This window comes from Chironomus tepperi, unplaced genomic scaffold, assembly GCF_022539635.2.
Source record: "Chironomus tepperi strain 1889 unplaced genomic scaffold, CSIRO-AGI_Ctep_v1 contig_219, whole genome shotgun sequence".
NCBI lineage: Eukaryota > Metazoa > Arthropoda > Insecta > Diptera > Chironomidae > Chironomus > Chironomus tepperi.
In genome coordinates, this window is record NW_027226341.1 from 1,210,345 (window position 1) to 1,223,709 (window position 13,365).

General features: G+C 32.6%; 1 protein-coding gene across 1 annotated transcript in view; it reads right to left on the minus strand.

Moving 5' to 3' along the window:
- LOC139090688 (uncharacterized) overlaps positions 1-13,365 on the minus strand; it is a 78,598-nt gene that overhangs the window by 5,623 nt on the left and 59,610 nt on the right. Inside the window, exons 23-29 of the mRNA XM_070640489.1 lie at positions 12,567-13,335; positions 11,544-12,492; positions 11,150-11,428; positions 8,219-10,186; positions 7,625-7,735; positions 7,345-7,509; positions 56-7,252 (exon numbers count right to left, since the gene is read on the minus strand). Of these exons, the coding sequence (XP_070496590.1) occupies positions 56-7,252; positions 7,345-7,509; positions 7,625-7,735; positions 8,219-10,186; positions 11,150-11,428; positions 11,544-12,492; positions 12,567-13,335 (11,438 nt within the window). The remainder of the gene's footprint in view (positions 1-55; positions 7,253-7,344; positions 7,510-7,624; positions 7,736-8,218; positions 10,187-11,149; positions 11,429-11,543; positions 12,493-12,566; positions 13,336-13,365) is intronic.

A 13,365-nucleotide genomic window follows, 5' to 3' on the forward strand; every position in this document is an offset into this window, starting at 1 on the left:
AAAATAAAGTTTTATTAACTATACATATGCATACATTGTTAAAATTTAATTTTACCTCTAATCTTTCAGTTGCTTTTAATAAACGTTCATAATCAATATTGCCATGGACTGTAAGTAACTCAACCATGAAATCGGTTTCCTGAATAGATTGTTGAATGACTTCAAGTTGTTTCTCAAAGCGCTTCCATAATGCAGAGCGGTTCTTTAATAGACTCTCTATTTCACATAAACGCTTCTCAATATCAACATAGTCGTCTTCAAGTTGAGAAATTTCCTTTTCAATATCCACTGGTGATACAGACATTCTTAATCCAGTAGGAAGAGTGTGCAAAAGGTGACGAACTCTCATTATATCTTTCCAATGAGTCACAAGATTTTCACGTGATATCTGGCACCCTTCTAAAGCTTTCTCAATTGCTGCACTTTCAAGTTTAGCAGCATTTTCGAAATCTGACAAATGCTCATAAAAATCAACCTGATCTTCGCGAATCGAGCTGATTTCTTGTCGAAGAGTGTTTAATCTACCTTTGCACAAGTCTGCTAATTCCATTTCCTCAGTAATGGACAGTGATATTTTATGTGATTTGTTGCACAATTCTCCAACTTTTTCTGAATCTGATGTCGACATGAATCCAATTGTAACAAGTTCATTCTCAACAACTAAAATTCTACTCCTTAAAACGATAAGACGTTCAATATAAAGATTCAATTCCTCTGGATTTCGTATAATGCCTTTTGTGTTATTAATAATGAAAAGAATTTCGTCCAACTCATTTTCAAGGAAAATAAGTTTATCATTGTAGGATGGCACAGTTGATGATATATTTTCAGTGATTTGGTTTTTAATAGCATCAATGCGATTTGTAATATTGTTCCATCGATCATCTAACTGAGCATAGAATTGTAATTGAAGCTTGTCATCAGCAAGGCTAATGATTTTTAATGACTTGTCGAACTTTTCACAGACGTTTTTGTGAATTTGATGATTGAACTCATATTGTGCTTTAATTTCCCAGAAGTTTCTCATATTTTCAACTGGATACGTCATGAAATTTTCAGGAATATCTATTTTATTTAGTTCTTCTTCAACTTGATTCATCCAATGTTCTAATTTATCAGCATTTAAGTTATATTCATACCACATTTGTTTGAAATGAAGCAATCGTTTAAGATATGTGTTGACATCTTCCTTAATTTTTACTAATTTCGTCAATGAATCGTTACACTTTGTTTCCAAGTTTGGAGCACATATCAATTCCTGAAGTTTTATCGAAGTCTCATAATTTTGATACATCTTTGCTTGATGCATTGTAAGATCAGAATTTAATGATTGGTACAATGTTATATATTGCTCATAGTCTGCTGATGTCACACTGCTCAAATCTGGTACTCGTTGTTCAGCTACTTGTAACCATTGTTCTTCATTTTTCATGCGTTTGTCTAATACTGTCCATTTTGATGCTGCCAAGGAAAGTTTTTGAGATCTCTCGCCAGCTTTTTCAAGGATATTTGTAGCTTTTTGATGAAGTGCTTTATGTAAAGTTGAGTGTTTTTCTCTTGTTTCTGTGTCCAAATTTCTCTCAAGTGATTCGAGAATATTGCGACAATGGTTTAAATTTATAAAGAATTTTCTATGCCTTTGAATTTCATTTTGTAAATGATCTAAGCTGTTTGTCACAATAGTTTTGTCAACCAATGAATTAGCAATGAGTGTTATTTGAGAGAACTCATTGAGTGTCTGAACGTATTCTTCAGACAAATTTATCAATTGTATGAGTTTCCTCTTTTCCAACCTAACAACATGTTCCATATCTTTTGTTCGATCATAACATGATTTTACTGTATTTGATTGATCATCGCTTAAATTTTTCATTTTGATTGCACGCAAGGCAGATTTTTTATTTTCTTTACAAGCTATTTCCAATGATTCTAAATGCTTGAGCCTGTCATCATTAGGAAAATCTGTTTGTAAAATATACTGATATCTATCTTCAAGTATGATTGTCTCCTGTTGTAAACGCTTTATTGTATCATCAGCACTACTAAGTTCAGTATAGAAATTCTTAATGTCATTAGACACATCTTCCTGAACTTCCTTGTCAAGATTTACATGCTGCTGGAGTGTATCTACACATTTTGTTATTTCAGATCGTAGTTTTTCATTTTCAATTGAAGCAACATTATCTTTTAATGATTCAAGCAAAGATTCTAATCTGTTGAGCTCATTACTTTCATCAGATGTTGGTTGTTTTTGCTGCTTCATACGATATATTTTATATTCAATTTGTTCCAGGCACGTTACAATCACTTTAGTTATTACTATAATTGTTTTCTGTGTTACTTTTTCTTCATTACTATTGACAACTTCTGGCAAGATATTAATGTATTGTTCAATTTTCTGGAGAGACTCGTTAATTTTCTCATCAACAGGTTCCTCCACAACATATTCCGTCATAAACTCATGTGTGTTGTTAATGCGACGATTATCGTTATTTGTATCTATCATATACTGCACTTCACCCCATGGGACAACTTCAAATCCATTTTGATCAGTGCTATTTATGAGATTGTTGAGATTTTGTGACAAAGAAAAGTTTTCTGTTGGTTTCTCGCCTGTTTCCAAATTCATGATGTCATTCAATCGCCGTAAAACATCATCTGACTCATTTTGTGCTGGCAAATCGACTTTTATTTGAACATCAATATTTTCTAAATTAGTTTCTGGTGACAATGTCATTGAAACTTGTGATTTTTCTTCTATTTTGGATGGTTGTGTGACTATTGTTTCGATTTGTAACTCTGTCTTTTGATCATCTTTAGATTTTTGTTTTTTAGCTTTCTTTCCTTTTTTAGTTTGTGTTTCAGCATCGGTCATTGCAATGGGAGAAGATGTTTTTGTATCATCAAAAACTGGTGTCCTTTCAGATTTGAGGAAATCTTCATTTGAATATTTAGGTCTTCCTTTCTCAACAGCTTTATATGTTATTTCATGAACAATTTCTTCCACAATATTCCTTTCATCTTCTTTTGGAGCATTTTCAGGAATGAATTCAGTTTGTGCGATCTGCTCAATGGTTTCAATCGGAACAGTTTGCATTGAAGTTTCTTGCTTTTCAGTCATAATATCAGTTGGAATATCCTCCGTCTGAATTTCCTGTTCTTGTAATGGTTTCTTATCCTCAAAAGTTGGAACTTCAGATGTTTGACTTTCTGTTTCAATAAATTTCATCACAATAGTTTGAACTGAAGTATCAGCAGTTTCTTTAGCCTGTTTTGGCTCAAATTCAAATTGTTTTTCAACTACTGGGGACATTTGAGTTTCTGTTTCAACTGTTTCCAAAGTTGTTTGAATTTCTTTTGTCTCTATGTCAATAGGTTCACGGAATTGTTGACTTTCGGTCAAGATTGCTGGTTCAGTTTGTTGTTCCGAGTCTTCAACTTGCATTACTTCAATCACTTCAGTAGGATATATAATTCCAGTATCTGGTTGTGATCGAATTGATTCATCAGGACTTGTAATTATATTTTCTTCTAATATTTTAACTGATTGTTGTTCGCTTTCTGAAATTGATTGATATGACTCATCAGGTGATAAAATTGTTTCTCGGCCTTCTGGTAAGTGTTCTTCTTCTGGCATCACGTTTTCATTATCAGAAGAAACTATACTTGTAGCATCTTGGGCAAATGAAGCGTCAGTTGACTTTGGAATAGCGGATGGAATTTCCTCTGGTTTAACAATTTGCTTCTTCTTTTTATCCTTCTTCTTCTTCTTTTTACCTTTGCTACCACTACTTTCGTCGCGATCTTCAGCTTCATAACCAGTACTTCTTATTGTACTTGTATCTGTTAATATTTTTTCTTGTTCTTTTACTGTTTCAATAACTTCTGGAGTAGTAGGCTGTTCTTCAATTGATTTGACTTCTTCAATACTTTCTGGTGGAGTAACAATCTGCTCTGTTGGTGTAGAAGACAATGGCGACTCTTCATGTAAGTTAACATTGACTTTTGTTACTTCATTGGGGTCAACTTTTAAGACAACTTGGAAAGTTTCAAAATCAGAGGTTTTGGGCTCATCGTGCAATTCAAAATCCTTGAAGTTTTTAGAATCCTTTTCTGAATCTTGTAATAAAATCTCCTCATCCAAAATTTCTTGATGAGAAACTGGACCTTCAATTTGATCTTCATTTGATTCAGATTGGGGTGTTATAATGGATTTATCGTCATCCTGAATATTTTCTGTTACCTCACCTTCAATAACTTCTTCTTTAACGATAATATTTTCTACTTGATCTTCAGAATCTAAAATATCAATTCTTGATTCTACTACGATTGATTCATTTGACGAATCTGTTTGGTCGGATTTTTCAATTGTAGGCAACTGATCAGGAACGTCTAGTTCTCGCAGTTCTTCTTCTACCAACATTTTTTCTAAGTCAAATTCTTTTGATTCTATCTCTTCAAGAGTGATTACTTCTGATGTCTCCATTTGAGGTTTCTTGTCATCTTCAATTTGTTTTTCTGGCAGAATGGATGTAGAAATTGTTTCTTCTTGTTTCTCTATAGTTTTCTCAATCTCTTCAAGAATGATTGTATCTGATGTTTGAATTTGAGGTTTCTTGTCATCTTCAGTTTCTTGTACTGGTGGAATTGATTCAGATTGGAGTATCTCCTCTTGTTTCTCTATAGGTATCGACTTTTGTTCAGAATATTCTTCTTTAATTTCGATAGGCTCAGGAGTTTTTATAATCATTCTTGTTTCAATTGATTCCGGTATCAACTCATTTGCATTAACTTTTTCTTTTTCCAAAAATGTCATAGTTTTTACTATGGTAATTGTTGCTATTTGTGGAGCCAATTTAGATGGAGATACTGGAGTACTTAGTGATTTTTCTTCTTGTTCCTGCTTTTGAGGCACTTCCTCAGAAGGCATTGATTTGATTGGTGACTGAGGTTCTGCAACCTCTTGTGGAATTTCTTGCTCGGTTACTTCATTTTGTGAAAATTCTGATTCCAAATGTTCAATTTCCTGAGGTATTTTTTCTTGTAAGGAAATTTCTTCTGGAACAAGATCCACTTCTACTTCTCGAACTGGTTTCTCAGGTTCAATATCTTCTTTTTGTTCTGGAAGGGATTCTTGTATATATTGTTCTTTCTTGATAAATTCTATTGTTTCGATGTGTTCTTCAACGTTTGGAGTTACTTCAACGTTCTCTATTACGGGTAAATTCTTTTCGGTTTTTGGTTCAATTTCATGCTGTACAGTTTTTTCTTCAAGTGTTTTAAGAGCTTCGTCTACACCTGCATCAAAACTAGAATTATCTAAATAGTCGGATGACTTTTCTAATGTGCGCTCAAATGAATACTCATCAAAATCGATATTACTTCCAATTGTTAAGTTTTGTGGCCAAATGCTCTCAGAATCTTTATATTTTTCTGTTTGTATAGGCAAATCAACTGCAATTGCTGATTGTTGTGTAATATGTGGTGATGAATAAGGCCAAATATCATCAATATTTTCTATTGGTGCCAATTTATCTACTATAGAAGCAGTCAAATCTACTGGTGCTTCAGTGACAATTTCAAATACCTGTTCACCTGATGGCTTTTCAGTCGCTTGCTCCTCTTTTGACTCGGGAACGTGTTCATGTTCTTTTGAAGGTTCAATAATTTCTTTGATTGTTTCTGTGTCTTTTTCTGGCTGTTCTATCGGTTTTTCCGAAATTTCAATTGTTTCGACTGGTTGTGATGTAGCGTCTGCTTTAATTTCTACTTCCTTAACATTTGTGACTGTGTATTTTGTATTTTCTTCATCAGGTAGAATTCCTTCAATTGTGTTGTCCTGAGTTGATATTTCAGTGACTTTATTATCTTCACTACTTAACGTATTTACTTCTTCTTTTGTAATTTCAATCACATCTTCAGGTTTGATATTTTCAATGGCATCTGGTAATTGAGTAACCTCAGTAATAACATCAGTTTTTTCTATTATTGGTTCCTCAACGATAGTTTGAGATAGTTCATATGCAATTGCTGGACGATCTTCTTCAAATTCTTCGATTTCATCAGGTTCTTCGACAATTTCCTCTGTTATATATTCTTTTCCGTCAATAATTGTAATTTTCTTAACAATTTTTCGAGTTTTCTTAATAATTCTATGAGAAATGTGTTCAATTACAGCACTCAGACTGGATTCTGTGATTTCTGGATGTTGTTCTAAAGCTGTTGAATCTCCACTGCTTACAATAAAGTCATGAGTAGCTGACCCTGATCCCAATTGCGCTTTGAAATCCGGGAATTCTTCTTTTTCAAATATATTTTGATTTACAATTTGATGTGTCGTCTTTGTTAATTTTCGAACTACTATTCTCTTAGTACCATCAGGATCAACGATAATTTCAGTAGTGGTCTCATCTGGTTCAACAAAAGTTGTTTCAAAATGTTTTGGAACATTTTTCAAAACCAATTCTGAAGTTCGTTTAGGCTGACCGCTGTGACCGCGAACATATTTTGCTTCAACTGTTACATTTTTGTCGTCGTCTTTACCATCATCATGTGGCATGTTATAAATTTGAATAGTTTCACCTTCAGCACTCATTGATTGAATTATCATGAAGTTGTCTGTGGATGGTTTATCCGGAGTGGTTTGAGTAGCAATCGCTTGAGTTTCTGGTTTAGTTTTGTCAATAATTTCGTGTGGTTTGTCATCTTTAACATTTTCTTGTTGCTTTGAAATACAAATTTGTTCTTCTACCGCTTGTTCTTCCTTTTTCTTTTCAGGAAGTTCTGAAACTTTTTCAATAATTTCTTGAATGTCTTGTGTGATATTTGATGAAGATTCAGGATTTTGTTCGTCAATAACAACTACTTCTTGTTCAATTGTTGGTTCAATAAGTTGTTCTTTCAAAAGATTTTGATGAGACTTTATGATGTTCTGATTTTCACGAATAACACTAATGTTCGCATTTAGTCCAAAAAGAAGGTCTCTTACAAGCTTTTGAACATCACCATATTGTGCTCCGTATTCTTGACAATCTGCATAAATCTCCTTTGCAGTTTTCTCTTTTTCCTCTAGTTGATCCAAAATCTTTTGGAGTTCATCTAACTTATTTTGAGCATCTACGATGTCTGTTGTTTTGCATTTAAAACTTTGAAGCGATAGTATAATTGTCTTGAGCCATTCTTCAATACTTAGTAGAACATTTCGGTATTTTTCTACTTCATTTTGATGTTTTTCATGGTTGATTTTAGCTTCCTAAAAGTAAATTTGAAGGGTTAATACATGCTTTTATAGATGCATTTACTTATATAATATGTAGATCTGAGTTTGGTAAATATTATAAATACCTTTGTAACACTGATTTGATGTTCAGTTCTTAAGATTAATGAACTGAGTTTCTTGTTAAGATTTGTAAGTGTATCCTTAAGTTCTCCTTCCTCGGGGAATGACTTGCTTTTATCAATTAAAGAATCTAATTCAATTTTGTAGCATTCCAATTTCTTTAACAGGATCTGAAGATAAAATAATTTTTTACAGATTTTTGAAGGAATTTAAGGATTAAAAAATTAATAACATTTCAACTACTAAATGAATTAAATTAATAAAAAAATAAATAAGCAAAATTACATTCAAAGTTTCCAGCATATGATCAAGATCCTCTCTCGGCATTCGATGAATATCAGATGAAACAGATGTAATTTGATTAAGAAGACTGTCTGCTTCTTGTTGCAGTGAGATCTGTATTCAATTTTAGAAAATAAATTGTTATAAAAGTGTAAATAAATGCAAAAAGGTAAAACAAAAAAAAGTAAAATTCATTAAAGAAAGCTTTAGGTGATGATATACATAAGTAGGAGAATTTGGATGACAAAATTTTGCTGATTGGTTTTATGGTATGAATTTAATATGATTGTTAGAAGGAATAACATTCAATAAAACAACATTAGTTATAACACAAACAAAAGCAAGGTTAAAGAAAAACAAAATAGTAGAAAATGTTGATTAAAAGTTTTGTTTTGGGATTTCATCAACATAGATATTACATAATAAACAAGTTCTCATACAATTATTGATTAGGATCACACGATAGCTGATAGCTTGTAATGAGGGTAAATGTATTTTTCTGATTGTTTAGCATTCAATCATGACTTTTTCTTAGTTTTATAATAATCAGAAAACAAGAAAACTTCATGGAAACGAAAAGCAAAAATTATATTTCACCTTTACATCAAAAGTATTTCTCGCTTCTATTTCTTGGCTATCGTGACCTGCAGGACTGCTAATGGTATTAGGAATAGGGATGTCAGTGGATAGGGATGTATGAGATATTTTCGTATTTTGTGGTACATATAAAGCTTCATCTGTGCTTGACATTATTTCAGATTGAACAACAATAGTTTTAGATGTATCCATGACAGGATCAGTTTTACTACTTTCTACCAAAATATCTTTAGTTATTTCATCCATAAAATCTTTAACAATATCAACAATTCCTTCGGGTTGTTTTTCATCATTAAATGAACCTTCCGGATATGAATCTGCTATTATTTCGTTTTTAATTGACATAAAAATTTCTTGCAAAATCGGTTCTGCATTAAGTTTGTGTATTGTTTGAAAAGACGACTGTGGCTCAGCATCGATTTGAAAGTTTGCTTGACTTATCAAATCATCTGCTGTTTTTGAGACATATTGACTAATTGAACTTTTTTTGTCTAAATTAGATTTTTCGTCAGATATTTGACCATCTACAGGATCTGAAATTCTACCGCTTAATACATCAGCATATGTTCGACATAACAAAGGTTCATGATATAAAGAAGAATCATTATTAAAAACGTTCACTGTTTCATCATTCATTGAACGTTTAGAATCTAATGTTTCACTCTGCTTTTCTAAAGGCGTTAAGAATGAATCTAATTCTGATCTAGATTCAATTTTTGTAGCACAAATTTCAATTTTCTTTTCTTCATTTCCGTCATTAATTGACTCCTTAAAATTAGCTTTTGCATCTTGAATGCTACTTAATAAATTATCAGCAGAAGTTGTCACTAAATGAATAATTGACTTCTTATCATCAGCATCATTCATCTTGTTTATTGTGTTTTGTCCAGACAAAACTTCAGCATACGTCTTGATTCTCAACAATTCGTTACCAGAATCCTCAACACGTTTAAAAACACTTAAATTATGTTCAATATTAGAGTCAGAGTCAGAAGATTTCGTTTTCTTTTGCTTCTTTTTCTTTTCGAGCTTTTCTGAAGAGAACACAGAATCAAGAGGTTGATAAACAGCGTCAATTTCTTGACTGTCGTCGATCTTTGGTTCCTCAACCGATTCAGTTGGTTTTACAAAAATGACGTCTTCTTTTGTTTCGTCAATTGTTTCAGTTACAATTTCTTGAGTATCTTCGATCTTTGGTTCCTTAACCAAATCAGCTGGTTTTTCAACAATGACCTCTTCTTTTGTTTCGACAATTGTTTCAGTTTCAATTTCTTGGGCGTCTTCGATCTTTGGTCCCTCAACAAACTCAATTATATTTTCAACAATGACGTCTTCTTTGATTTCGTCACTTGTTTTAGTTCCAATTTCTTGAATTTCTTCGATCTTTGATTCTTCAACCAATTCAGTTGGTTTTTCAATGAGGAACTCTTCTTTTGTTTCGTCAATTGTTTTAGTTACAATTTCTGGAGCGTCTTCGATCTTTGGTCCCTCAACAAACTCAATTATATTTTCAACAATGACGTCTTCTTTGATTTCGTCACTTGTTTTAGTTCCAATTTCTTGAATTTCTTCGATCTTTGATTCTTCAACCAATTCAGTTGGTTTTTCAACAACGACGTCTTCTTTAATTTCGTCAATTTTTTCAGTTACAATTTCTTGAGCGTCTTCGATCTTTGGTTCCTTAGCCAACTCAATTACATTTTTAACAATGACGTCTTCTTTGATTTCGTCACTTGTTTTCGTTTCAATTTCTTGAGTATCTTCGACCTTTGATTCTTCAACCAATTCAGTTGGTTTTTCAACAATGACGTCTTCTTTGATTTCGTCACTTGTTTTAGTTCCAATTTCTTGAGCGTCTTCGATCTTTGATTCTTCAACCAACTCAGTTGGTTTTTCAACAATGACGTCTTCTTTAATTTCGTCAATTTTTTCAGTTACAATTTCTTGAGCGTCTTCGATCTTTGATTCTCAACCAACTCAATTACATTTTCAACAATGACGTCTTCTTTGATTTCGTCACTTGTTTTAGTTTCAATTTCTTGAGTTTCTTCGATCTTTGATTCTTCAACCAATTCAGTTGGTTTTTCAACGAGGACCTCTTCTTTGTTTCGTCAATTGTTTTAGTTACAATTTCTTGAGCGTCTTCGATCTTTGATTCTTCAACCAACTCAATTATATTTTCAACAATGACGTCTTCTTTTGTTTCGTCAATTGTGTCAGTTACAATTTCTTGAGCGTCTTCGATCTTTGATTCTTCAACCAACTCAGTTGGTTTTTCAACAATGACGTCTTCTTTAATTTCGTCAATTTTTTCAGTTACAATTTCTTGAGCGTCTTCGATCTTTGGTTCCTCAACCAACTCAATTACATTTTTAACAATGACGTCTTCTTTGATTTCGTCACTTGTTTTAGTTTCAATTTCTTGAGTTTCTTCGATCTTTGATTCTTCAACCAATTCAGTTGGTTTTTCAACGAGGAACTCTTCTTTTGTTTCGTCAATTGTTTTAGTTACAATTTCTTGAATATCTTCGATCTTTGGCTGCTCAATTAACTCAATTATATCTTCAACAATGACTTCTTCTTTTGTTTCGTCAATTGTGTCAGTTACAATTTCTTGAGCGTCTTCGATCTTTGATTCTTCAACCAACTCAGTTGGTTTTTCAACAATGACGTCTTCTTTGATTTCGTCACTTGTTTTCGTTTCAATTTCTTGAGTATCTTCGACCTTTGATTCTTCAACCAATTCAGTTGGTTTTTCAACAATGACGTCTTCTTTGATTTCGTCACTTGTTTTAGTTCCAATTTCTTGAGCGTCTTCGATCTTTGGTTCTTCAACCAACTCAATTATTTTTCAACAATGACGTCTTCTTTTGTTTCGTCAATTGTTTTAGTTACAATTTCTTGAGTATCTTCGATCTTTGGCTCTTCAACCAATTCAATTATATTTTCAACAATGACTTCTTCTTTGATTTCGTCAATTGTTTCAGTTACAATTTCTTGAGTATCTTCGACCTTTGATTCTTCAACCAATTCAGTTGGTTTTTCAACAATGACGTCTTCTTTGATTTCGTCACTTGTTTTAGTTCCAATTTCTTGAATTTCTTCGATCTTTGATTCTTCAACCAATTCAGTTGGTTTTTCAACGAGGAACCCTTCTTTTGTTTCGTCAATTGTTTTAGTTACAATTTCTTGAATATCTTCGATCTTTGGCTGCTCAACCAACTCAATTATTTTTCAACAATGACGTCTTCTTTTGTTTCGTCAATTGTTTCAGTTACAATTTCTTGAGCGTCTTCGATCTTTGGTTCTCAACCAACTCAATTACATTTTCAACAATGACGTCTTCTTTGATTTCGTCACTTGTTTTAGTTTCAATTTCTTGAGTATCTTCGACCTTTGATTCTTCAACCAATTCAGTTGGTTTTTCAACGAGGAACTCTTCTTTTGTTTCGTCAATTGTTTTAGTTACAATTTCTTGAGTATCTTCGATCTTTGGTTTCTCAACCAACTCAATTACATTTTCAACAATGACGTCTTCTTTGATTTCGTCACTTGTTTCAGTTTCAATTTCTTGAGTATCTTCGACCTTTGATTCTTCAACCAAATCAGTTGGTTTTTCAACGAGGATTTCTTCTTTTGTTTCGTCAATTGTTTTAGTTTCAATTTCTTGAGTATCTTCGACCTTTGATTCTTCAACCAATTCAGTTGGTTTTTCAACAACGACGTCTTCTTTTGTTTCGTCAATTGTTTCAGTTACAATTTCTTGAGCGTCTTCGATCTTTGGTTCCTCAACCAACTCAATTACATTTTCAACAATGACGTCTTCTTTGATTTCGTCACTTGTTTTAGTTTCAATTTCTTGAGTTTCTTCGATCTTTGATTCTTCAACCAATTCAGTTGGTTTTTCAACGGAGAACTCTTCTTTTGTTTCGTCAATTGTTTTAGTTACAATTTCTTGAATATCTTCGAACTTTGGCTGCTCAATTAACTCAATTATATTTTCAACAATGACTTCTTCTTTTGTTTCGTCAATTGTTTCAGTTACAATTTCTTGAGCGTCTTCGATCTTTGGTTCCTCAACCAACTCAATTACATTTTCAACAATGACGTCTTCTTTGATTTCGTCACTTGTTTTAGTTTCAATTTCTTGAGTATCTTCGACCTTTGATTCTTCAACCAATTCAGTTGGTTTTTCAACGAGGACGTCTTCTTTAATTTCGTCAATTTTTTCAGTTACAATTTCTTGAGCTTCGATCTTCGATCTTTGACTTCTTCTTTTGTTTCGTCAATTGTTTCAGTTACAATTTCTTGAGTTGATCTTTGTTCCTCAACCAACTCAATTACAAACAATGACGTCTTCTTTGATTTCGTCACTTGAGTTTCTTCGATCTTTGATTCTTCAACCAATTCATTTTCAACAATGACGTCTTCTTTTGTTTCGTCAATTGTTTCAGTTACAATTTCTTGAGCGTCTTCGATCTTTGATTCTTCAACCAACTCAGTTATATTTTCAACAATGACGTCTTCTTTGATTTCGTCAATTGTTTTAGTTTCAATTTCTTGAGTTTCTTCGATCTTTGATTCTTCAACAAATTCAGTTGGTTTTTCAACAATGACCTCTTCTTTTGTTTCGTCAATTGTTTCAGTTACAATTTCTTGAGCGTCTTCGATCTTTGGTTCCTCAACCAACTCAATTACATTTTCAACAATGACGTCTTCTTTGATTTCGTCACTTGTTTTAGTTTCAATTTCTTGAGTTTCTTCGATCTTTGATTCTTCAACCAATTCAGTTGGTTTTTCAACGAGGACCTCTTCTTTTGTTTCGTCAATTGTTTTAGTTACAATTTCTTGAATATCTTCGATCTTTGGCTGCTCAATTAACTCAATTATATTTTCAACAATGACGTCTTCTTTTGTTTCGTCAATTGTTTCAGTTACAATTTCTGGAGCATCTTCGATCTTTGGTTCCTCAACCAACTCAATTACATTTTCAACAATGACGTCTTCTTTGATTTCGTCACTTGTTTCAGTTTCAATTTCTTGAGTATCTTCGATCTTTGGTTCCTTAACCAAATCAGCTGGTTTTTCAACAATGATTTCTTCTTTTGTTTCGACAACTGTTTCAGTTTCAATTTCTTGAATATCTT